We start from the raw sequence: 26,284 nt of genomic DNA on the forward strand, positions 1-26,284 counted from the left end.
TCATTAGATTTAAAAATTTGCCAATTCTGTATCAGGATCATATGAGTGCGAGGAGGTGTTTCTTTTCCTAATACTACACTTGTTACTTGTGGACAAACTTATGTAAAAGGTGTCGTGCTACTAGGAGAACATAATGTACGAAGAGGTCTTTTTCTAGCTCTGTCAGAATGATTTCAAAGCTTTCATTAGATTTAAAAATTTGCTAATTCTGTATCAGGATCATATGAGTGCGAGGAGGTGTTTCTTTTCCTAATACTACACCTGTTATTTGTCGACACAAGTAAAAGGTGTCGGGCTACTAGGAGAACATAATATACGAAGAGGTCTTTTTCTAGCCCTGTCAGAATTATTTCAAAGCTTTCATTCGATTTAAAAATTTGCCAATTCTGTATCAGGATCATATGAGTGCGAGAAGGTGTTTCTTATGCTAATACTACACCTGTTACTTGTCGACAAACTTATGCAAAAGGTGTCTTGCTACTAGGAGAACATAATATACGAAGAGGTCTTTTTCTAGCTCTGTCAGAATTATTTCAAAGCTTTTATTCGATTTAAAAATTTGCCAATTCTGTATTAGCATCATATGAGTGCGAAGAGGTGTTTATTTTCCTAATACTACACATGTTACTTGTCGACAAACTTATGCAAAAGTGTCGTGCTACTAGGAGAACATAATATACGAAGAGGTCTTTTTCTAGCTCTGTCAGAATTATTTCAAAGCTTTCATTCGATTTAAAAATTTGCCAATTCTGTATCAGTATCATATGAGTGCGAGGAGGTGTTTCTTTTCCTAATACTACACCTGTTACTTGTCGACAAACTTATGCAAAAGGTGACGTGCTACTAGGAGAACATAATATACGAAGAGGTCTTTTTCTAGCTCTGTCAGAATTATTTCAAAGCATTTATTCGATTTAAAAATTTGCCAATTCTGTATTAGGATCATATGAGTGCGAAGAAGTGTTTATTTTCCTAATACTACACCTGTTACTTGTCGACAAACTTATGCAAAAGGTGTCGTGCTACTAGGAGAACATAATATACGAAGAGGCCTTTTTCTAGCCCTGTCAGAATTATTTCAAAGCTTTCATTCGATATAAAAATTTGCCAATTCTGTATCAGGATCATATGAGTGCGAAGAGGTGTTTATTTTCCTAATACTACACATGTTACTTGTCGACAAACTTATGCAAAAGGTGTCGTGCTACTAGGAGAACATAATATACGAAGAGGTCTTTTTCTAGCTCTTTCAGAATTATTTCAAAGCTTTCATTCGATTTAAAAATTTGCCAATTCTGTATCAGGATCATATGAGTGCGAGGAGGTGTTTCTTTCCTAATACTACACCTGTTACTTGTCGACAAACTTATGCAAAAGGTGTCGTGCTACTAGGAGAACATAATATACGAAGAGGTCTTTTTCTAGCTCTGTCAGAATTATTTCAAAGCTTTCATTCGATTTAAAAATTTGCCAATTCTGTATCAGGATCATATGAGTGCGGGGAGGTGTTTCTTTTCCTAATACTACACCTGTTACTTGTCGAGAAACTTATGTAAAAGGTGTCGTGCTACTAGGAGAACATAATGTACGAAGAGATCTTTTTCTATCTCTGTCAGAAATATTTCAAAGCTTTCATTCAATTTAAAAATTTGCCATTTTGTATCAGGAGCATATAATGTGCGAGGAGGTGATTCTTTTCCTAATGCTACACCGCCTGTTCTTTGTCGACCAACTTAGGTAAATTGTTTCTTGCTACTAGGAGAACATAGTGAACGATGAGGTATTTTTCTATCACTATATGAGTATTAATTCAATGCTTTATTTCGAATTAAACTTTTTCCAATTCTGTATCAGAAGAATGTACTACACGAGGAAGTCTTTCCGTCCGTATCGCACCTGTTACTTGACAAAATTACGTAAAAGTTTTCTTGTTACTAGGAGATCATAATGAGCGAAGAGGTTTTTTTCTATCACTATGAGAGATATTTCAAAGCTTTATTTCGGTTTATATATTTGCAAATTCTCTACCAGGAGAATATAATGCAAGAGGATGTCCTTCTGTTCGTAATACACCTGTTATTAACTTATGTTAATTTTTTCTGGCCACCAGGAGAACTACGCTTTTTTTAATTACTTGTAATTTAGGTTTTTTATGTTTTTGTTAATATTCCATAGACCTTATTTCGATTTTGTGGGTGTTTGAAAACAAAAACTCTTGTAAAATAATTATATATTTTGGTGCATTAAATAAACTACACGGGCACTAGGTCACCAGTATATTTCTATTTTTTATTTAACGCAATGAACATTTTTGCTGTTTTATTGTTAGGAGGAAGTCGTTTGGAAGAGGGAGAAGTTCTAGATCGTGAATTAGAAGCTGTACCATCTTCATTAAACCAAACTAGATTCAACTTGTTCACTCCCACTTGCTTCAAATTAATATCGGCATCGCCATCGTTCACCACATCATAATTAGAACATCCGTTTCCAGTAATATCGGATGGTCAGGATTGCTAAAATTATAGTTAAAACCCTTCGCTTCATCTGGATAATTTTTAAGATGAGTCGCCGGTTTCTCCTTTCACACTATTTTAAATGCAATTCTCCCTAATATTCCGGTACCTGTTTCAAAGGTCTCTCTCTCCATCCCCTCCTTCAACGTCCATGCTTTCACCCTTCTCTTCTTTCAACTGGAGTTCGCATCCCTTTCACAACCTTCTCCGCATCTTACTCCTACGTTATTAGCCCTACTACTCAAAAGTCTGTAATATCACGAACGAGGGGGCAAATACGCATCTCAGGGGTGAGGATTATGCTAACAATAAGTCTTATTCGATATTATTTACGACCGGTTATTACGACGTTTCAAAGGCTGTTTATAAACATTCCATTTTTAGTAATCCTCACAGAGGTGACTGTGATTAAGAAATGACCCTAGCGCTGTTGTTGATATTCTGCCCAAAATACCTACCTTGTCCGATGACCTTTTCGCTTTCTTTTGTTTATGAAGTGCAGATAACGCGCAAGTTAATTCAGCGATTATCTTATCTCCCCCCCCCCCCCCTTTGGAACGTCTAGTTTGTATCGCGTGTTATTTTTAAAACTAGCTAGAACACCAAGTCAGACGTACAGCGCTGAACAGTTGCCAAAATGGAATATTTATGACGATAGCTAAATCGAGATTCAAATGGCAGACTCGTTGACGACTGTGATAGGTACGTATGTTCACGTGGCGTTCGAAATTGCAACCCTTTCCAGTTCCAGATCCAGATCACAGCATCCAAAGTGACTTGGGCGAAGAAACGACCCCACTGTTGCGTTACACCCAGTCGGCATGGGTGCGCAACTTCTTCATCGTGTGCCTGGTGATCGTGTTCTGTACCGGATGCGCCATCGGAATTTACCTGCTATACGCTGAAAGTTGGCAGCCAATCAAACATCGCTTTTTTCAAATATATTTATTTTTCAGGTTATGAAACTACACTATACACACGTGCTATCAAAACTGATCTCGCCATTCCCCACCATAAACTAAGAAATATAGAGGTTAATGACGCTGAAATAACTGAAAAGAAACCTATTTCTACGGGCATAATAAATTGTAAGTATACAGGGTGTAACAGGTTAGGTTGATATACTGGTCTGTTACACCCTGTACACCGGTGTCCTTAAACCTAAAGGCGCTACGCTTTCAGATTTGGTAACTAAGATAAGATCCTTTTTTGGACGGCTCCACGGCTGGTCTTAGCGCTAATGTGGTGTATACTAGTGGCATGTCAAAGAGAAACTTACAAAAAAATAATATAGGTACAAAAAGTTAGTCTACGTGTAACCGTCTAAAGCTACCGTTCAAACTGTCCGCGTCGTTAATCTTCGTTCTTCGTCGAATGATCCCCTGATCGCTTAGCAAGTTCATCCGGTCGTAGGAAAGCAGGCGATCTCGCTTGTTGATCAGTTCCTCCTTCCACAGCTCGATCATTTCGTTCGTGGACATTATTCCACCGTATTCGGACGGCAAGGTGGGCGGGTCGAGCACCTTGTGCAGGTCGGCCAGCGTGTCGTGAAACTGCAATTTGGACAAAATCGAATTAGAGTCTAGAAACTTTTGAAGCGCCCTGTGCAATAGATGCAGAATTGGTCGCATCAACAGGATGTACTTTAGAAAATTGCAGGGGTTTCATTTAAAGGATGTAATTGGTGGACATTAATAATATTTTGTATACCTTCCTGAGTTTTTCAAAAAAGTGACATGTGTGTGACCAATTCTTGATGGCTTAGCACATGTGTGGATACCATTAGAAACTAAATATTGTGAATAATACCTGTCAAAACACCCCCTCCCCCCATAGTCTCTCGTTCGCTCCTACAATATTTTCCTGAGGAAATGACAGAAGTTTGAAATTCTTTTCAAAAAAGTAACGTGTGTGTGCCCAAGTTGTGAGGGCTGTACTTAATGATAAACATGTGTGGATACCATTAGGAACAAAATATTGCGAAAAATATCTGTCAACCCCCCCCCCCTCCTCCCCAATAGCCCCGTTCGCTTCTACAATATTTTGCTGAGGAAATGAGACAAGATTGTAATTATTTTCAAAAAAGTGACGTTTACTTAAAGGTAAACATGTATGGATACCATTACAAACAAAATATTGCGAATAATACCTGTCAAAACACCTCCCCCCCCCCTCAAAACCTCGTGCGCTCCTACAGTATTTTCCTGAGGAAACGACAGGAGATTGAAGTGACCTGTTGGTGTCCAACTTTGTACGGCTCTATTTAAAAGTAAACGTGTGTGGACACCATTAGGAACAAAATATTGCGAAAAATATCTGTCAACCCCCCCCCCCTCCTCCCCAATAGCCCCGTTCGCTTCTACAATATTTTGCTGAGGAAATGAGACAAGATTGAAATTATTTTCAAAAAAGTGACGTTTACTTAAAGGAAAACATGTATGGATACCATTACAAACAAAATATTGCGAATAATACCTGTCAAAACACCTCCCCCCCCCCTCAAAACCTCGTGCGCTCCTACAGTATTTTCCTGAGGAAATGACAAGATTGAAATTCTTTTCAAAAAAGTAACGTGTGTGTGTCCAATGTTTGAGGGCTGTACTTAAGGTAAACATGTGTGGATACCATTAGAAACAAAATATTGCGAATAATACCTGTCAAAACACCCCCCCCCCCTTCTCATAACCTCGTCCGCTCCTACAATATTTTCCCCAGGGAAGGAAATGACCGAAGATTGAAATTTCTTCAAAAAAAGTTACGTGTGTGTGCCCAATTTTTGAGGGCTTTAATTAAATGTGAACATGTATGGATACCAAAAGAGGAGGGGAAGACGAATTGAGGGAGCGCAACGCGTAGAAGTGCGAAGAGTACATGAAGGAGTTATTAACAAACGTGAAAAGGAGTCCGGATTTGAGGAGAGGTGAAGCTGAGAAGAAGAACATGAAGGAGTTATTAACAAACGTGAAAAGGAGTCCGGATTTGAGGAGAGGTGAAGCTGAGAAGAAGAAGAGGTAGGCGCGGGAAGGACGATATGAGCATTGTGTGAAAAAATGTGAAAAATGGCCAATGTGGCAGAGGGGGAGTATGAGAAGAAAGCAAGGGGGAGAGGTGAGAGCGATGAATACAGACGACAAAGAAGAAATCATTGAAGAAATCGTGAAGCAACGGAAGAGAGAAAACTAGAGGAAGCACTTACCTTAGTCCTATCCCTTATCTTTTGGCTAACTCGAGAAGCAGCAAAATCGTAGACATATTTAAACATGGACGGCAAGTGAACTACGTTGATTTCCTTATGCCTCATCGGAAACGATTGCTAAAACACTCTCGATCAGTACCGATGATGAGTCATCTAAGGCACTTACATCCGCCCATTTAACCAAAGTGGCGAACTCGTTCGGCGGCCACATCGTAATTATCGAAGGTGAGGCGCCTGCGATGTCGATCACGTGGTTGAAACCCAAAACCTGAGTCTCCTCGTCGTCCATCATTGTCTCATAAGTTATCGTATGCGCACGCGCCATGTCGGTGCTTGTGAACAGTGAAGTGTTAAACTTCTCTACGAACAGATAAAATTGACGATGTGGAAGCGACCACGACGAAGACACTTACTCAGTACTGTCAGGACCACCCTCCTGCCGTTCTTATCCCTAAACGGGCTCGGAAAGGTGTACCCCTCGTTCAGGAGCCGCAAGAATCTCTCGTCCTTCCAGTCCAAACCGGAGCAGATATGGCTGAAGCACTTGCGCAGGTTGAGGTATTTGAGCACCATCTGCTGGGTCATGTGGAGGCTGAACTTCTTCGAGCGAAGGAAGCGCAGGAGAAACCTGTCGTCCAGGATGCAACCCTGTATGTCGCGATTTTGGTGTATCCACTCTCTCAGGCGGGCCAGGCATTGCTCGCGCGTCTGCTCGTCCTCCTTCAGTTCCTTCGCGGCGACTTTCAGCACGAAGTTCCTTTGCCTTTCGGTTACCTCGCCTTTTTCCGGTTGGCTTGGTATAATCAGGTGTGCTGTGGTCATTTCTGTAAGAAACAAAAGATAATCGACTTCGAGTCCATCGGCATCAGTGATGTCTCATCAATTAAGGTTATGGTTTGAAAAACCATGACAGATTCAATGAGTTTACTTTTCCAAACTCGTCTTCGGCTCAATCGAGTAAAGAAAAGCAGTACCTACCGAGCGAGGCGAAGACGAGTTCGGCACACACCATGGCTAAGTCGATGATCTGTGAATGGAGGAGTCTACTTCTTCCAAACTCGCCTTTGACTCAATCGAGAGAGTATACGTTTCTCGTCAATATATAGTAATGCTCTGAAAATAAGTGCCGAGCGAGTCAGAGGCGAGTTTGGCACGCATCATGGCAGAGTCGATGAGCTTTGAATGGACGAGACTACTTCTTTCAAACTCGCCTTCAACTCAATCGGTTGAGATAAAGACTTCTCTCACTAATTGAAGGTAACGATTAAAAATGCCTCGCCCAGCGATGGGCTTTTATAAGATGAGTACTTATTCCATACTCGCCTTTGACTCAATCGGTATTAGCAGAAATATACTTCAAAACGCCTCTCTTTCATTAGCAGTGCCGAGCGAGCTGAAGGCGAGTTCGGCACAAACCATGGCAGAGTCGATGGGCTTTGAATGGACGAGTCTACTTCTTACAAACTCGCCTTTGACTCAATCGGGAGAGTATACGTTTCTCGTCAATAGAGGGCAATGGTCCGAAAAGCAGTTCCGAGCGAGTCGACGGCGAGTTCGGCACAAACCAGAACTTATGTTTCGAGAAATAAGGCGCGTTACGATAAGATAAGAGTCGAAACGTTACAGTGTTGCCGGCTCTAGAAATCGTCGCTACGGGGAGTGAGAAAAAAACTGCGCGGACGCGTTGTTTGCGTCGAGCCCGTTTCGCATTTAGATTGATACTTAAGTAAAAATCTGGTGGGAGAGATGGATTCTAACGAAAATTTTCGAGGAGAATCTATGCCAGTTGAGCCCTACGTCAAAGCCAAATTTTCCGTGCAAATTTATATATTTTGAACACGAAAGATTTGATAGGTCGCGCAAAACAGGCCGTATACTCGCAGTGAGTAAGGAATCGGTGTACTCACAACTGGAGACAGTGCCTCTATTTTTAACAAGTTTAACGAACGTGAGTGCCTTCAAAATTCGCTACGAGCAGAAGTAAATTAATATCGCGCCTGGTGTAAGCCGAAAGACACGATCGGACGGTTACTATAACTTTCAAACGTGAATATTAATAATAAGGAAGCGAACCTTTTCCCGTTTCGGTGCTTATTTGGATTAAGGTGTTTCGCGTTTAAATTAATTGTTACCACGAGGGGGTTTGGGTCCAGGGTGCAAAAACATCCAATTGTGCCACATTTGTGGTGGCAAGTTACGTAAAAAACTCGTTTATTAATCAAAGTTGTGCATTCCATTTGTTTATATGAAATGCAACAAATTTGCGAACAAAACGGCTGCCGGTAAAATGGTTAAAGATAATTAATTCAAGTTTTTGTTTGCTGGTAAAGTTTCATTAATTGTAAAATTAGAATTTCAGCAATGCCAATATTTTGTGTGGGTACGGTCAAGTTTTGGCATTTTCAGGGGTATTAGAGCTTTTAAATTCTCTATAATAGCTGTAAAATCCATTGAAGCGATTATTGGAGAATCTCTAGGACACTTGAAATCGTGTGGCAGCTTTCATATGCGACTATTAATGTACTTAATTACACATTTTTGAAACTTATAATCGATCTTGGAGGCTTTTTTTTAACGTAGAAGAGTGTACAGGCACAAATTGTTAATAAATCAAAATTAAAAGTCCCAAATTATTTAAACATAAGGACTGTTGCTAAGAATTTGTTCGACTGGAAAATAAATTAGGATTAGCAAATTCTACAGCATTCACAGAAACTATGACGTTCTAGAGCAGTTATAAATTCCCAGCCCATCCATCAACCATCTTTTATCGTTCCACGTAAGTAACAGCAAGATTCTTATTAACACCAAAGGCAATAAGCTGCCAAGATGGGATTTATACAATTTCGTAATTCAAATTACCAACGTCAGCACATTTATGCCAAGCTACAGATATTTGGGCAAAAGAAAACAATATACACGAAATATTTCAGCGAAAGCGATTTTGAAGTGGTATTGGGTGCCGTCTACGGCGATCGACATCAAAAGTTGCACGAAGTCGCTTTTATTTACGGGAGATCCAAACGAACCGTTGAATTATTGCAGAAAACAATTAAACGTGATCAAAGTTGTATAGGTTCAATTACGGACACAATTCCTAAAGCTACAAAAAAAGCTAAAGCTACCACGAACTATAATCGAATCCCAGCAACTGTCGCCATCTTCATTAAATCGCGCAACGACTGATCCAAAACCGTATACCTAAATGTCTTAAGCTCTCAAAAGAGTCATAGGCTTTGGAACTTCCGTAAAGAGCATTAGGGATCGCCGGAAGCCGTTAGGGAAGTTTTACAGAGTTTTTTAGGCGCCCTTAGTGCTCTCTACAACGATTTCGAGAGCTTTACGTCTTTCTAAATTTGTGTAGTTCGATTGTAGGACTAGTGAGCCTCTTTTATAAAACGTTCCATTCTTAAAGTGCCCCTCCAGACCCCGCGGTGTTGTTTTCTCCCACGAAACCGTCTGCCTGCTCACTCTCACTCCAGTTTTCGGTGAAACGTCATCGAACGTACCACCGGGGGGTCTGGGGGGTATGGAATACCCCCCAGTATACAAGAGTTTTATTGATACGGACGGAATGCTTGCTTGAAAGGGTCATTTAATTTTCCTTTTCCTGGGCGGTTTTCCATGTCCCTCAGACCCCCCGGTGTTGTTTTCTCCAGCACTCCAGTTTTCGGTGAAACGTCATCGAACGTACCACCGGGGGGTCTGGGGGGTATGGAATACCCCCCAGTATACAAGGAGTATATTGATATGAGTATACGGACGGTTTCACGGTGCTTGTCGGGAAAGGGTCATTTAATTTTCCTTTTCCTGGGCGGTTTTCTATGTCCCTCAGATCCCCCGGTGTTGTTTTCTCTCTCAAAACCTGTCTGCTCACTCTCACTCCAGTTTTCGGTGAAACGTCATCGAACGTACCACCGGCGGGTCTGGGGGGTATGGAATACCCCCCCAGTATACAAGGAGTTTATTGATATGAGTATACGGACGGTTCCATGGTGCTTGTCGGGCAAGGGTCATTTAATTTTCCTTTTCCTGGGCGGTTGTCCATGTCCCTCAGATCCCCCGGTGTTGCTTTCTCCCTCAGAACCGTCTGCCTGCTCACTCTCACTCCAGTTTTCGGTGAAACGTCATCGAACGTACCACCGGCGGGTATGGAATACCCCCCAGTATGCAAGGAGTTTATTGATATGAGTATACGGACGGTTCCATGGGGCTTGTCGAGAAAGGGTCATTCAATTTTCTTGTTACTGCGCGGTTTTCCATACCCCTCAGACCCTCCTGTGTTGCTTTTTCCCTCAAAACCGTCTGCCTGACCACTCTCACTCCAGTTTTCGGTGAAACGTCATCGAACGTACCACCGGGGGCTCTGGGGGGTATGGAATACCCTCCAGTATGCAAGGAGTTTATTGATATGAGTATACGGACGGTTCCATGGTGGTTGTCGGGAAAGGGTCATTCAATTTTCCTTTTCCTGGGCGGTTTTCCATGCCCCTCAGACCCCCCCGGGGTTGTTTTCTCCCTCTACCTGGTCACTCTCACTCCAGTTTTCGGTGAAACGTCATCGAACGTACCACCGGGGGGTCTGGGGGGTATGGAATACCCCCCAGTATACAAGGAGTTTATTGATATGAGTATCCGGAGGGTTCCATGGTGCTTGTCGGGCAAGGGTCATTCAATTTTCCTTTTCCTGGGCGGTTTTCCATGTCCCTCAGACCCCCCCGGTGTTGTTTTCTCCCTCAAAACCGTCTGCCTGCTCACTCTCACTCCAGTTTTCGATGAAACGCCATCGAACATACCACCGGGGGGGTCTGGGGGGTATGGAATACCCCCCAGTATACAAGGAGTTTATTGATATGAGTATACGGACGGTTCCATGGTGCTTGTCGGGCAAGGGTCATTCAATTTTCCTTTTCCTGGGCGATTTTCCATGTCCCTCAGACCCCTCGGTGTTGTTTTCTCCCTCAAAACCGTCTGCCTGTTCACTCTCACTCCAGTTTACGGTGAAACGTCATCGAACGTACCTCCGGGGGGTCTGGGGGGTATGGAATACCCCCCAGTATACAAGGAGTTTATTGATATGAGTATACGGACGGCTCCATGGTGCTTGTCGGGAAAGGGTCATTTAATTTTCCTTTTCCTGGGCGGTTTTCCATGTCCCTCAGACCCCCCGGTATTGTTTTCTCCCTCAAAACCGTCTGCCTGCTCACTCTCACTCCAGTTTTCGATGAAACGCCATCGAACATACCACCGGGGGGGTCTGGGGGGTATGGAATACCCTCCAGTATACAAGGAGTTTATTGATATGAGTATACGGACGGTTCCATGGTGGTTGTCGGGAAAGGGTCATTCAATTTTCTTGGCGCGTATAAATTACGAATAATAGCGGACCTGGTATGGAACCTTGAGGTACGTCCCTGTCTTTCCGACTTTCTATGGTTTGTTGAGTCCTTTCATTTCAAACCCCACATAATGCAGAAGACTACACAAAATTTGATGATGAAGTCAAGCCGACGGATAACCATCGTCAGTGGCATCTAATAGCGACGTAGCTTCCTCTAAAACCTGACTGAACCGATGGCAGAATGTCAAATTTTGTAATATTTGTAAGACCGTAACCTTTTCCAGCACCTAAGGGTATATTTGATCATTTCCTCGATTAAAGTGATACTAAGAAACGCATTGCCCGAGGGACCGAAAGTTCTATCGCGGGGACACCGAGCGTTAAACCACATCTTTTATCGTGCCTAGTCGACGTTGTCAAAGGAGTTCCCCTGGGACGCATTCTTGTCCCAAGTCTGTTTTATTGCACTTCCTTAGTCGTTACTTTGAAATTAATTCAGAATGAACAAAATTGGGCCATTCAACTAAGATGTATACATAAACAGTTTAGTTTTTCGAGATTAATGAATAAGAATTTGAAAAATATTTGATTAATGTTTTATTTACGAGGTTGTCCTAAATTATGCAAATGAGGGGTTGGGTGAAAAAGTAGCGTTTCGGAAGTACGTGAAGCTGAAAAAAGTTGTATAAGAGATCAAATGGCGGTAGCGTGACAAACTTTATGGTCCTTCGAGTCGAATTTTTTTACGTTTCATTGAACCTGATCAGTGAACGAGACGCGATGCTTCAGAAGAGTGCAATTAAAATTCCTAATCGTTTGAAAATTGATTGAGTAAGGGCAAATCGGCGTAACCGTTTCTTCTGATCAAACAATTTCGTAATTGAAGACAAGAAAGCGACTTGCCATTTGAACTTTCACATGCCGAGTCAAAGGCGGAAAGAGCAGATGCATAAACTACATACCGGTTGTCCAAATGAAAGTTCTTGTTTAAAAACACTTGTAACACTTACGTGCTAATTTCCCCGCATTCTTTCGCATCGAATTTTAAAAAAAAAAATCAACATTGGCCTTAAACTTTGAGATTAAAATTCGCTCACCTATTCTTATCCGAGAGAAATCCCAAAAACTACTAAAGGTGGAAGTCTCGGACGCTCTCCATGGCACTCGTCTGGTGGTAAGGTAGAAGGGAAGTTATCTAACCATACCTGCTTGAGGAAGTCGACTATAAGATTCGAAAATTAATTAATATACCTACCCACTTATCCTGCATTGTTGCTTCACTTTGTTTAAATGTTGCAAATTTTCCGGAAGCCTTTACAGCTCTCATTCGTTACGGAAATCGCTTATTTTGTTATGTAAAGCTGACGTGTCGGTAATTTGTTGTTGCGTTTGTTATTACTTTTCATAAATGGGTAATCGATCGGTTGACCTACATAATTATTTGAGTGCGATCGGCATAAGGTGAAAATCTTAATCATATGATACGGACACATTGCGTAATTGCAAAGTGCGTTTCATTCGCACGGCATTTAAAAAATCTAACGCGAACGCAGTTCCTCGATTGTACCTCTTTGGTCGAGGCCATCAATTTTTGACGGAATTTAGATTTAAGGGTATACTCTCTGCTATATCAACGAGAATCGACAAGAAGAGGACCTTTTCGTATAGATTTCGGCCTGTAGAATCCAAAACTACCACAATTTTAGGGATTGGACCTCTACACCAAGAACTATATCTATTTACCTATTTTCTGGAAAACAGATTTCGATCCAGTCATCGAATTTTGGAAATCGAGCTTACCACTCCCCATATGAAATTGAGGAGAGGGGATCAAAATACAGAGTGATTCAAGTTTAAGTGCAAAGATTTTAAGGACGTAACGTATGTCTTAACTTGCTTCGTTTTCTCTTTACAGGGTATGAAAGTCTTTAAAAAAAATCGGTTTTTATTTATTTTACTCCCACCAAAAGAAGGCCCTTATGACGACAAGTAAGCCTACCAAAATTTATTTGAGTCGGCTGAAAGGTTTTTGAATAATTGATAAAAAACCGATTTTTTTAAACTTTTACACCCTGTATCTAGAAAACGAAACGATTAAATGAAAAGAATTTCGTATTTTTGGCTGATAAATACCCCCTTAAGCACTCAATTTTGAATCACCCTGTACATACTGGTTTATTCGCGTATCTCAAATCAAACTCCACGATGGTTTAGCGTACACAAAAATACTCAAATATCAAAATTATAAGTCACGTCACACACAAAAATCTTAGTAACTTAACTTTACAATTGACAGATACCAGTTTGATTAACCCCCAATCAAGATTGCGTACATATATGACCAAATACAAGTAATACATAAGAAAGGCAACGCTTACCTTCATTTACAAGGAGACGTCATCCAGGGAAGTGAGCTCAGGTCCGGGATTTCCATAAAATCTGCAATAAATGCAAACTACCAAGCCGCAAAACTCGGAATGCAATGAACTGCACAATGCCTGAAGGGCATCGCCTTACTCGTAGTAAACTTTTACTCTTCGGATAACATTATATTTGATCATAACTTTACAGAGGTCGCAAGATTATCAATAGAAATACTGAAGATAACAAGTTAATTAAAGGTGAGATAACACTGAAGGGGCAAACATATAATTATTGATTAATACGTTAAAAAGTTATGGAAGTTGTTTCCTGGTTGTGAATCGAATCTTGTTATCAAGGTTTCAGCAAGTGGCGGCTCCCTTATCAGTAAATCGAAAGGCCGTCAAACGGTGTTGTTCGTTCGTGCACAGATGGTGACTTGACTTCAAGGTTACACACATGCGTATGTAAAACGTATCCGGAATTACGCTTAAGATGGAATTGGAACTGATCCTTGAACTGGTACCATAAATGACAATAGCCTTGAACGTGGAATCCAAAATTTGAACCAAAATTAAAAACCCTAGAAAAAAATTAAAGGTAACCCTCTTCGTAGAGAACCTTACAATGTGCATAAATAAGAAGGCTACTTATAGATGAACGTGCAATAATCGTCGATAGAAAATCGTATTAAACCTACCGAAGATGTAGGTCAAAAGCAGATTACCTAAATGCAAATGGCGTACTTACAATGAAGAAGAATAACTCAACTATATCCTCCTACTGGAGTCATGGGGTGGAATTCCAATCCACAAATTGATCAAGAATCCACAATTAACCGAATTTAATCACCAAATATTAATGGATGGCGGCAATTAAAATTCTATGCGTTTTGCTGTTAAAATCGAGTGCACTCTGTCACAGCTGACGAACAAAAGAGGAACCATCGATAACGACAAATCGCGGCACCGTAAAATTTCGCGCTAGAAGTTGCGTGTTTAAAATTCCAAGGTTACAAATGTTACGAGGATCATTCAACCGGTAAATATACCGGGAACAATAATAATGCTTCTATTGAAGAAAATAAAACGGTTACAACAGACAGACCGACAGAGATACCAAGATCATCAAAATTTTGTTTGGTTCGTGTATTTCCGTCAAAAAAGTGGAAGGTTTTTTTTTACCACAATGCAACACCTCCCTTACTAACGTGCGGGTGGTAAAAATTATCGACTTCTAGAAAAGATCAGTTTCAGGGGATGATCTATTGGGGTTTAACTGCACCTGTGCAAGTTGCAAGCTCGTAACTTGTAGGTGTCACCATTTTTGTGATAATATACGGCCCATCTCGCTTGGGCTCCAATTTGGAAGTACCTAAACCCTTTCGCTGCTTTACTTAAAAGATGCGCTGCAGCACCTTCTGACCGACATCGCAACGTGCACTTAGAAAATTGTAGTAGTTCGTCCAAACGGGGCATGGGGTACGAACTTTTCGATTTTCGAGGATGCCTTTCGGGCTGCGCAATGCGCCCGCGGCGTTCGTGCGTTTGATGGACCGGTTTCGTGCGGGTTTTGACGGAGTATTCGTGCAACATTTGAACAACACTTAGACGATCTTCGTTAATAAGCGGTGGTAGTCGACACACCGACGAAAAGTTACACCCTTCTTTGGGACCAACACGACGTGGATGGCCCTCGCGGACTAGCACTCTTGTATAACACCTCGGAATAGATCGTCTAATTCCTTGGTGCCTAATCGTTGGTGACGCTGCGGTGCACAGCGTACTCCGTCGTTCTCCCTCTTCTTGAAAGGCCTCTTCTCATTGACTGAATTCCAGATTTAGGCAGTCTTGTATACTCTTTCCTCGTCGAAGTACTGAAAGGTGACATTCGGGTCATCATAGAAACACGGCCAGCATTCCTGGCCGGTTACGTTTAGCACGTCTCCAGCGTCTTCTTGGAAATCGCAAAAAGAACTTGCTGGGTTTTCAAGTCTGGTTGAATCATAAATGTTGAGGGGATATACCAAGGGACCATTCAGGAAGCCTGGAAGCCATGGAAGGTGATTTCCGTCGACCAATTGAGACCATATCTCACATCTGGGAAATCGATGATGATTTATTTCATGTATTTGTGTGGCCTATGCCGGGGTTTTTGTCCCGTAGAAGGTTTCCCTGGTATTCTCTTGTTGTGTGCGTAATATATTTATTTGTTCTTGTCATTTCTTACGCACAAAAGTTCGGTCTTTTATTTAATTCCCTTCCCGATTATGTCTCACGTCCCCACATACAAGAACCGATTACACAACGTAGGAATTCATTCGTGCCACCCATATCGAGCCGACTGCCAGCCAAATTCAAAAGGGCCGCGAAACGCCATCATTTCGACTTGAAAGGTAGATGGCTCTATTCGTAGTTTTTTTTTCAGTGTTGCCAACGGTAAATATAAGGTAAGTCAACGTTTTCAGTGTCGGCTTGATAGACCCTTGGGATCAGTATACGGTTCATACTGGTAGTGACGGACATTTGAGAAGAAGCCTTCTCTCTCCGGTTAACCACCACCGACTTCGTAATCAACCGACAGGAGACTGAAGTATTCCGGCGATCCGGGTCTCCAAGGGCGATAGCTTCCGATAACGGCCCACAATTCACCTCCGGCACCTGGGATGCCGCACTCGCCGACACTGGTGGTATCACCACTGGGACGACACTCATCTTCCACCCCCAAGCCAACCCAGTGGAGAGACTGAACCAGGAAATCGAGAAGGGGTGACACAAACACCTCGATGCGGAGACCCCACAGATATGGGACAGGAAGCTCTTCCTCTTCGCCCCCCGGACGAGAAAAAAACGTCACCAGGGAGACAAGGGGAAAACGGCATGCGATTCAAGTTCCAGCAGGTCCCATCGGTCAAGGTGCACCGCAACCAATCCAAGTACACGAACTTCGGACCAACCAGGGGTCCAGGAGGAAGTAATGGAGAAAACCAGATACCTCGCAACGGGAGAATTCCAGCGAAAATGGAAGGGGCCATATCGAATAATCACCCACGCAAGTACAAACGCATACTTCATCAAGTGAGACATAGAACAGGTGAAGGTGTGCCCTACGACCAGCACCGCCACCACTAGACCCTCCATCTCGCCCGCACCACCTCGCTACAAGAGAACATTTCGCAACGAATCCGGCCGACCCAAGACTCCATCACGGCGTAGCCGAGACCACGACATTGCACCGCCAGATTAGTTCCGTAATCAAATCTCCCTTACCAAGGTCATTACCTTCTGACGTCACACGATCCAAGATGGCGCATGGTGCCCGACTTCTACTTAGTCTAGACTACTTTTTGCATCGGGAACATCCTAGGAAATGCTAGCCCCTGTGAGAACAAATGATAAACAACGCAAGTTAAAAAATTCATTCTGTACAAAGCCACGGCCGACCGTATAAATATAAATAAAACAATAAATAAAAAACGCAAAGATTATTCAGTATAACGACCCAAAACCATTGCGCGCAATAACACTGGAATTTCTTTTGGATCTTGTAGCACATCTAGTAACATTTTTTCCACGTTTCTCATTACAGCCACCTTCTGATGCCCCTTAAGCGGGTAACTAACTGAAACCGGTCCTCCCTGAAACACTTCCCCAATTACTCCTCTCTCATTACCAAAGTGCTCCCCTTGCCTTATACCAAAAGTTAACCGAAACCGTATACGACCCCTGCATCAAAGATTCGACGTGATGCCACCAGTACATCGGTATGTATAGAACTTCGCCGGGACCGACGACCGTCTCGAAACCTTTCGCCTGTCGAAACTTGGGGAACTTGTTATAATCGGGCCTGTCGAAGTCCACCTGTAATTGTTTAAGGAGAACGCCCTTGAAAGCCTTGCTCTTACCATGCTCTGGCGATCGTGCGGGTGATGCACCGGGTGAGGATAGAGACATTCGAACTGATCGGGCGGAAACAAGATGCAGCGTTTAAATCCGTGAACCTGCGCGAACAAATTTTCCTGCTCGTCGTAATGGCAAGGCGTGACGTTGCCCTCCATTCCGATCAGCATTAGATTGGAGGTGAGCGAGCCCCAGTTGTGCTTCGACTGCTTGCCCGTGCAGAAATTCCAGTCGAAATTCAGGAAGTCGTGAACGATCGCCGGCCCAACCGTGTTATTCAAACCCTGCTGCAGATACAAGCGATCCTCACCCTTCTTCCACGCCCTCAGCCGCTTGATAAACTCCGGCAGTTTCATGTCCAGCTTTTTCGTCGGCGGTACGAAACCGTCGCCGCTCGTGACCTTTTTGTCGTCGTAATACTTGAATTTGTGACTCTTCGATTGGAAGACGGTAAAGTCGCTCTCTCCCATGTGCCTTTCGAGGTAGTCGAGGTCCCATTTCTCGGCGCTCTTTGCAAGGTTTGAGCCCAAGACGACTACCGGTTTCTGGAAAAGGTACAAGTCAATCTCTCGTTGATCTGCGAGAGCTTACGTTTTCGGACATGAGCTCGTCGACTTTTGGATCGTTGTGATGCAATCGGGGGATCTCATCGAACTGCAGGTCGCAGTTCCTTAGCTGGCTAGCGTTCCAACCTTTATTATCCATTGCCATTATCTTGGAATAAATACAAATAGACCATGGAGTTAATTATTTCACAATCTTCTGTTAAAGTACGCGAAGACACAATTTTTTTTGCTGATACAGGAAAATTTCACGGAAATTTTTAGGTTATGAGAGCGATACCGGAGACACAAACAAGAAATAATCAAACTTACTATACAGGGTGTATCGACAATTAAGAACTTTATCTCATTTACTTCAGTTAGTATTCCGTACCCTCCAGAGCTAGGGGCGGTAAGAGAGATGATGGTCAAGTAAGTCCCAAGAAACGTGACGATAGTCTTAGGCAGATGATTTTTAGGTGAAGGGCATATTCCATACCCCCCAGACCTGCCCGTCTGAAGCCGTCTTGCCGAAAACTGCGTAATGAAAGTGGTGGGGCAGACGGGTTTGGTGGATAATGTAACACCGGGGAGCTAGGGCCAATACCCCCCAAAAATCCAATGGCCCTTTCCCTACAATCATCATTATCACCATGAAACCATTCGTATAAATAGACTCTTGGTATGCCGGAGGTATTCCATACCCCCAGATCCCCGGTGCTACGTTTGATAGCGTTTTGCCGAAAAGTGTTCATGCAAGTGGTGGGGCAGACGTTTTTGAAGGAGAATGTAGCAGCGTGGGGTCTGGGGGTTATTTAACACTCGCCAAAAGCACATTTAGAAAAACTAGGAGTATTCCATTCAACTTAGGAATATTAAGGAAGATGCGGGAAACGATTCGGAAGATTCAGAAGCATCGTTGGAGATATTGAAGAAGGAAAATACAGTTAGGAAGAAAAAAGGGGAATTGAAGAAAACTAAAGTTGTTCGGTGACATCCGAGCATTTAAAGACATGTTCGGAAGGTGTCGGAAGCATAGAAGAAGGGAGAATTCAGGAAGAATAATGGAAGTTCGGGAATATTCAGAAGTTAAAAGGTTCCGAAAAATTCGGAGAGATTTAGAGCTGGTCAGGAAGAATGCGGGAAATTCAAGATGTTCAGGAAAGTTGAGATAGATCCAGGAAACTCGCCTCGAATCGTGGAATCTACTGCGAACTCGAATTTTTAAGTGTATAGTGGGTTAGGTTGGTCGAGGCCGCCCACATGGAAATAATACACAAATTCGGGAAGAACACGGCAAGATTATGAAAAATCTTGATTGTTAAACGTTCGAGAAAGTTCGCGAGAATATTTAGAAGAAGAAAAAAACTTGATTTTGTGTCTTTATTTTACCTAAGTGATCAGAATGTGCCTTAAAACGAATTAAACTAACATTCACTGTGGTAACAAGTCATCACCGAGTTGCTCATCACCGAAGTCCTCAAAATCAATTGGTTTGCCTGCTCCCGTACGGGGCCTCACCGGAAGCGGGCCCAAAGGATCGCTGTAACTTGCGTCTGGAAAAAAAACGGTAAAATCTCCTCCGCCTGCTCGTGGTACCAACGTACCGACGGGCTGTACGAAACCCGAATCCGCACTTCCGGCGCTGTTGTGGAGTTGAGACAAACGCGACGATCGGAAGCTGCCGCTTCTGTTGCCCGACTCGAACGGTGTGGCCAAACGAACGTGTTCGGGAACCGGACTGAATCCCGAACCGGCCCGTGACGAAAGCCCGCTGTTCGTCCTGCGCGAACCCGGACGACTGCTGCCGACCCGATCTCTGACCTCCTTCGACTTTTCGAGCTTCTTCAGCTCCAAAATGTAGTCCTGCGACTCTCGCAGCCCCAGGTCGTTGCAGAGCCTGATTAAAAATTTAAGGCACTCGGTGTTGTCCGGGAACCGCTTGTGGATATCCTGGTAGAGTTTCAGCGCCTTGTGCAAGTTACCGGTCCGTCGATGGCAGCCGGCAACCATCATGTGCCACTTCGCCTCGTTCGGCTGCATTAGCTTCGCTTTCTCGAAGTAAATCAGGGCCTTCTCGACGACCTGCATTTCGATGTAGTACGAGCCGAGCCACTCGATCACCGACAGGTTCGAGGGATTGTAGCGGAACGACTCGAGATGATAGTGATGCGCCTGCTGTTTGTCGCCCTCGTGGTCGTGCAGCTCGCCCAGTTTTTGTAAAATACTCGAATCCGTCGGTAACAAGCCGAGCAGTTGCTGGTACGCCTCCGATGCCGCCTCGAAATCGCCAAGCCCCTCAAAAATGCAAGCCGTCTGGTAAACGATCTCCGGCAGTAGCGAGAGCGAACCCGAAAACTTCTGAAAGCACTCGAGAGCGTCGTCGTAGTGGCCCTGTTGCTTCATCACCAACCCCAAGTTGTAGAGCGCCTCGAAGCACGACGGATCCAAATCGAGCGCGCTCATAAAGTAGCTTTTCGCCTGCTCCAGCTCGCTCTTCACCATGTAGCACGCGCCCAGATTGACGAAACCGGCCGCGTTGTAGTTATCGACGCTCTTCACTATTTGCCCGTACTTTTCCGCGTTCTCGTAGTCCTTCTGCTACAACCGAGGACACGCACGAGATCCCACGGGCCGGGAACCTACTCACCTGGAAATAGATGAAGCTGAGGTTGATGGCGGCGTTGCTGCCGATGTTCGACTCGTTCCCGAAGGCCTTGAGGGTGTCGATCGCGTCGCCGACCTGTCTCTGCTTCAGGAACATCACCGCCTTGTTGATCTCCAAGTCGCCGGCTAGTCGGGCGTATTCGGAATTTTTCACGACCGAAACGCACCAGTCGTAGCCTGTAAAGAGAGAAGTGAGGGAAGGCGGCGCAGCCCCAGAATCCGCACACGAACGAGCTCGGAAAGAATTCGAGAAGATTCGTAAAGGATCGGAAAGATTAAGGGTGGGGGAACTCGGAAAGGGAACTGTACCTTCACTGAAGCTATTCTCGATAAGCGGGGCGATTAGTTTAGCGGCGGTCAAAACGCAAAATTCCGCATCGGCCCTCGTCTTCTTCTCGTACGCGTGCAGATCGTCATTTCGGATAGCTCCGGCCAGCAGGCGATCGTTTGGATCTTCCTAAAAGTATAAAATCGCACCGGGTTGTGGTGGGAAGGGGGAAGGGGGCGAAACCTGCACGTGGTTGTACTTCTCCTCGTCCTCCAAGTCCAACGGAACTGAAAGGAGGAGATTGAAGGCATTTTTCATCCTGTCCACGTCTTCGAGCGCGACGCAGCACAGTATCAGGTGCAAGCCGGCGCGGTGGCTGGCCTGCTCGTTCATGATGTACTCCAAGCTGGCGACGGCCTCGTCCCACTGTCCCATGCGCACGAAAACCATCCCGATGTTGTGCATGATCTTGATTCTCAGATTCTTCTGGCTTGACGGCACCTGGTCCAACGCCATGCGATACATTTTGATCGCCTGCTGGTACTGCCCCTGCTTGTAGTAGATGTTGCCCATGTTTATTTTGAGACGGTGAGCGTTGGAGAACATTCGGTTCTTGATAATGAGCTGATAGGTGTTGAGCGCTTCGGTGTAAAGCTCGTTGCAGGCGTACTGGTTGGCTAAGGTGAAGAGGACGGTGTAGGTGAGGTCCATGTTGTGACTGTCACCCAGGCCCGCCTGCTCCTGCATGCGGATCAAGTTGCGTTCCTTATTCGACGCCTCCTTCGCCCTGTCGAGCGCCTGTCGGTAGTTGCCCTCGTTGTGCGCGTTGCACGACTCCTCCACCAGTTGCATTATTTTTCGTTCTTGCACGCGCACCTTCTCTTCCGGTCTGCAAGTTTGACATTTAAATCACCCGCCTCTTTTTCAAGCATTCAACTTCTTAAATTTCAAATAAGGTATGAAATGCTCCTTAGTCAAAAGAAGCTTCGATCATTCGAAGTCTTTTTTCCTGAGGAGTATTCAATACCTCCCTGGCCCCCTGGTGGTACGTCCATCGTTTCCAAAGTACTTTCCTGGACAGCGAGCCCAAGGGGAGATTCATGAACTTCAGGAAATCCCCTTCGGTTCACTTGAAATTGTACTAAAAGTTCGAATTTTCTGAACTAAGTGCAAGAAACGCCAATTTCGATTTGAACAACTCAAAAATCCATAAGAGCACAATGCCCGTAGGGTACAGCAAAATTTAGGCACTTACGACTCGTCCCTCGGCAGTTCCAAACTGTACGAGTACCCCTGATTTAAGGGGTCGAACACTTTGTTCTGTGACGAGTAACCGGCGCCGCGTACGGCGGTCATTGGTCGGTTGACGTCGCTGCCGGTGTTCGGACGGAAGCCGGTGATCGGACGGTACGCCGTTAAGGGCATCATTCCCGTTCCGAGTCTGTGAAACTAAGTCGACGAATGAGCAGAAATCCGCGAGGTATACGAACCCCAGAAGACGTTCCTATGGCCTGCGGTGTGCCCAAACGCATGGAGGTGCCCAGTCGCATACTCGTTCCGAGTCGCATCCCCGTTCCCAAACGTAAACCTGAAACCGACGTCGCAGAAGAAACTGTTAAAGAGACGCAACCCTCGCACCTGGCTTGCGCGACGCGTCGGCCGTCGCGAGCATCCGCCGGAAGGATTCCTCCTTGGAAATCGGGCCATTGCTGGGCTTTCTGAAGAGCAACTGTAAGTCCTCCTCTTCCATTTCAAGCATTTTGGACAGGTTGATTAGGGTGGAATACAAACAGTCGGTTGCCAAGCAACGGCGCCAAATTTTAGAGTGAACGGTGGTTAGCCGTACGACAATTGTAACTGTGACTGTTGTATAGGCGACTTATTTTATACTGGTCTGTGATCCTGATACGTCAATTAGTTAATTATCACAAGAGTGGAGAAAGCGTGAACGACCTGTAATCCTAATACCTGTGTAAGAACCAAAACGTAACGTACGTTTGTCGAATTAATTCATATTTCCACCTCCTGGCGTACCTGCGATTCTAGCACAATTTTTTAAAGAACACGCCGGAGATCATGGCATGATTATTTAGAAGGGACTACCCAGAAATTCGTAATACATCAGTTGTCTGATATGATTATTAATAAAGAATTTGATATCAAACGATTCGCCATACATACGTTCCATCATTTACACCTTAAATAAACTTATGTTTCTGTGATCCTAATAAGTTCTTTCTAAAGAGAACAAATCGGTATTAGAGGAGGATTATTCCATTTTTTGAGTTCCTGTCATCCTAATATTCTCAAAAAATTAATTAGAACAGAATTAATAATCGAGGAGTTTGTCAATAAATTATCGTCTGTTTATATTTTCTTGGGGTTTCTGCGATCCTGATTTATTTAGAAAAGAAAATGTGTACGGGAACATAATACGTGGTCTTCCTCAATCATTTATTTCCTTTTTCTCGATGCAGTGGAGGTTTAGATGAAATTGATTATCAGGAGAACATGGTCATACTGAAAAGGATAGATTCGTACTGCATACGTCAGGTCTTGTTAATGCAATTGATGCTTTTTCTCAGTTTCATTTCTATCATGACATTTTTTAAAGAGGGCTATCGCATTTTTGGGGAAAGCGTAGCACCGGGAGGTGTGGAATACGCGAATACCCCCCAGCAGAGGATGATTTGATGGTCATTCCGCGAAAATTACCATAAATGTGAGATAGTTGTTCCATTGTGCTGGAGGATTCCCCCCCCCCCCCTAGATTTTTTACAAAAACGTTCACTTCTTTCATGATGTTTTAAGGAGGACCATCGATAAGCATTTTTGGGGAAAGTGTAACACCGGGGGTTGGAATACACCTCAGAGGCGGAAGATTTGATGGGGTCCTCCCGCGATTTTAGATTTTAACTCAGGACTTGATTATCAGGAGAACATGTTCATTCTTAAATCGTACTTTTTCGATCAGACTTCTCAATCAAAAGTTATAGACTAGAAACCAATTTCGAAAGAAAATTCAAAGAGCTGTAACTTTTGAACTAGTAGCCCAATCTTGGAACTGTTTGAAATTATGGATTCTACAGGCCACATTGTATAAGAAAATTTTTTTTCCGGTCGATCTCAGACAATTTTTTTTTCGGGGCTCAAAAAAAGGCAGTATATAACCTTCCTTTTTCACCAAAAATCGACTACACCAAAATTTCTCGGGAACACACTTTTTCTTATTAATTTGGGTGCGTAGAATTCAAAACAATTCGTACTTTTTCGATCGGACTTCTCAATCAAAAGTTATAGACTAGAAACCAATTTCGAAAGAAAATTCAAAAAGCTGTAACTTTTGAACTAGTAGCCCAATCTTGGAACTGTTTGAAATGATGGATTTTACAGGCCACATTCTATAAGAAATTTTTTTTCCGGGTCGATCTGAGACAATTTTTTTTTCGGGGCTCAAAAAAAGGGAGTGTATAACCTTCCTTTTTTTTACCAAAAATCGACTACACCAAATTTTCTCGGATAATTTAGTACCACACACGTCAAGATTTTGCTGAGAGTAGAAGTTTAGGTCAGAATTTGATTATCAGGAGAACATGTTCACTCTTAAAAGGATAACTTCGTACCACACACGTCAACAATTTGCTAAAAGTAGAGGTTTAGGTCAAAAGTTGATTATCAGGAGAACATGTTCACCCTTAAAATATAATTTCTTACTCGTACATCAAGGTTTTGTTAATGCAGTAGAAGTTTCGATTAGAATTTGATTACCAGGAGAACATGTTCGCCCTTAAAGCATAATTCCGTACCACCAACGTCAAGATTTTTATGCTGCAATGTAAGTTTGGATCCGAATTTGATTATCAGGAGAACACGTTCACTCTTAAAAGGATAATTTCGTACCACACACGTCAACATTTTGCCAAAAATAGAGGTTTAGTCAGAATTTGTTTATCAGGAGAACATGTTCACCCTTAAAAACATAATTTCGTACTCGTACATCAAGGTTTTGTTAATGCAGTAGAAGTTTTGATTAGAATTTGATTACCAGGAGAACATGTTCGTCCTTAAATCATAATTCCGTACCACCAACGTCAAGATTTTTATGCTGCAATGTAAGTTTTGATCAGAATTTGATTATCAGGAGAACACGTTCACTGTTAAAAGCATAATTTCGCACCGCACACGTCAACATTTTGCCAAGAATAGAGGTTTAGGTCAGAATTTGTTCATCAGGAGAACATGTTCACCCTTAAAATATAATTTCGTACTCGTACATCAAGGTTTTGTTAATGCACTAGAAGGTTTGATTAGAATTTGATTATCAGGAGAACATGTTCGCCCTTAAAGCGTAATTCCGCACCACCAACGTAAAGATTTTGATGATGCAATGTAAGTTTTGATCAGAATTTGATTATCAGGAGAACACGTTCACTCTTAAAAGGTTAATTTCGCACCAACACACATCAACATTTTGCCAAAAAATAGAGATTTAGATCAGAATTTGATTATCAGGAGAAAACATATTCACCCTTAAAAGCATAATTTCGTACTCGTACATCAAGGTTTTGTTAATGCAGTAGAAGTTTTTGATTAGAATTTGATTACCAGGAGAACATATTCGTCCTTAAATCATAATTCCGTACCACCAACGTCAAGATTTTTATGCCGCAATGTAAGTTTTGATCAGAATTTGATTATCAGGAGAACATGTTCACCCTTAAAAACATAATTTCGTACTCGTACATAAAGGTTTTGTTAATGCAGTAGAAGATTTGATTAGAATTTGATTACCAGGAGAACATGTTCGTCCTTAAATCATAATTCCGTACCACCAACGTCAAGATTTTTATGCCGCAATGTAAGTTTTGATCAGAATTTGATTATCAGAAGAACATGTTCACTCTTAAAAGGATAATTTCGCACCACACACGTCAACATTTTGCCAAAAATAGAGGTTTAGGTCAGAATTTGTTCATCAGGAGAACATGTTCACCCTTAAAATATAATTTCGTACTCGTACATCAAGGTTTTGTTAATGCACTAGAAGGTTTGATTAGAATTTGATTATCAGGAGAACATGTTCGCCCTTAAAGCATAATTCCGTACCACCAACTTCAAGATTTTGATGATGCAATGTAAGTATGATCAGAATTTGATTATCAGGAGAACATGCTCACTCTTAAAAGGTTAATTTCGCACCACACACATCAACATTTTGCCAAAAATAGAGATTTGGATCAGAATTTGATTATCAGGAGAACATATTCACCCTTAAAAGCATAATTTCGTACTCGTACATTAAGGTTTGTTAATGCAGTAGAAGTTTTGATTAGAATTTGATTACCAGGAGAACATGTTCGTCCTTAAATCATAATTGCGTACCACCAACGTCAAGATTTTATGCCGCAATGTAAGTTTTGATCAGAATTTGATTATCAGGAGAACATGTTCACCCTTAAAAACATAATTTCGTACTCGTACATAAAGGTTTTGTTAA

General features: G+C 42.9%; 4 protein-coding genes across 8 annotated transcripts; 1 reads left to right on the forward strand and 3 right to left on the reverse strand.

Moving 5' to 3' along the window:
• Positions 1–3,089: 3,089 nt before the first annotated feature.
• Positions 3,090–4,227, forward strand: LOC116180592. Its single transcript, XM_031500669.1, has 4 exons — positions 3,090–3,215; positions 3,259–3,420; positions 3,470–3,601; positions 3,696–4,227. The coding sequence occupies exons 1-4, from the start codon at positions 3,188–3,190 to the stop codon at positions 3,746–3,748; spliced, it is 375 nt and encodes a 124-aa protein (XP_031356529.1). The 5' UTR covers positions 3,090–3,187; the 3' UTR covers positions 3,749–4,227.
• Positions 3,444–16,705, reverse strand: LOC116180590 (clavesin-2-like). 4 transcript variants are annotated; one of them, XM_031500667.1, is made up of 6 exons: positions 12,310–12,975; positions 12,148–12,255; positions 6,123–6,533; positions 5,876–6,069; positions 5,710–5,826; positions 3,444–4,066 (listed from the first exon to the last, which is right to left on the reverse strand). In XM_031500667.1, exons 3-6 carry the CDS (start codon positions 6,529–6,531, stop codon positions 3,818–3,820), a joined length of 969 nt encoding a protein of 322 aa, XP_031356527.1. In that variant the 5' UTR covers positions 6,532–6,533; positions 12,148–12,255; positions 12,310–12,975; the 3' UTR covers positions 3,444–3,817. The 4 variants fall into 4 exon arrangements, with proteins under 4 accessions (XP_031356527.1, XP_031356525.1, XP_031356526.1 ...); XM_031500665.1 differs by having other exon boundaries at positions 12,306–12,975; XM_031500666.1 differs by having other exon boundaries at positions 12,148–12,258; positions 12,306–12,975.
• A 109-nt stretch (positions 16,706–16,814) lies between these two features.
• LOC116180589 (hypoxia-inducible factor 1-alpha inhibitor-like) lies at positions 16,815–18,154 on the reverse strand. Its single transcript, XM_031500664.1, has 4 exons — positions 17,902–18,154; positions 17,316–17,855; positions 17,101–17,271; positions 16,815–17,048 (listed from the first exon to the last, which is right to left on the reverse strand). Exons 1-4 carry the CDS (start codon positions 18,019–18,021, stop codon positions 16,896–16,898), a joined length of 984 nt encoding a protein of 327 aa, XP_031356524.1. The 5' UTR covers positions 18,022–18,154; the 3' UTR covers positions 16,815–16,895.
• Positions 18,155–19,111: 957 nt separating this feature from the next.
• Positions 19,112–23,758, reverse strand: LOC116181396 (intraflagellar transport protein 88 homolog). 2 transcript variants are annotated; one of them, XM_031501759.1, is made up of 8 exons: positions 22,426–23,758; positions 22,278–22,375; positions 22,043–22,236; positions 21,031–21,676; positions 20,829–20,976; positions 20,503–20,696; positions 19,460–20,453; positions 19,112–19,408 (listed from the first exon to the last, which is right to left on the reverse strand). In XM_031501759.1, the coding sequence occupies exons 1-8, from the start codon at positions 22,544–22,546 to the stop codon at positions 19,287–19,289; spliced, it is 2,517 nt and encodes an 838-aa protein (XP_031357619.1). In that variant the 5' UTR covers positions 22,547–23,758; the 3' UTR covers positions 19,112–19,286. The 2 variants fall into 2 exon arrangements, with proteins under 2 accessions (XP_031357619.1, XP_031357617.1); XM_031501757.1 differs by having other exon boundaries at positions 20,503–20,976.
• Positions 23,759–26,284: the final 2,526 nt, after the last annotated feature.

Source organism: Photinus pyralis, unplaced genomic scaffold (assembly GCF_008802855.1).
Source record: "Photinus pyralis isolate 1611_PpyrPB1 unplaced genomic scaffold, Ppyr1.3 Ppyr1.4_LG9, whole genome shotgun sequence".
In the NCBI taxonomy this organism is placed as follows: domain Eukaryota; kingdom Metazoa; phylum Arthropoda; class Insecta; order Coleoptera; family Lampyridae; genus Photinus; species Photinus pyralis.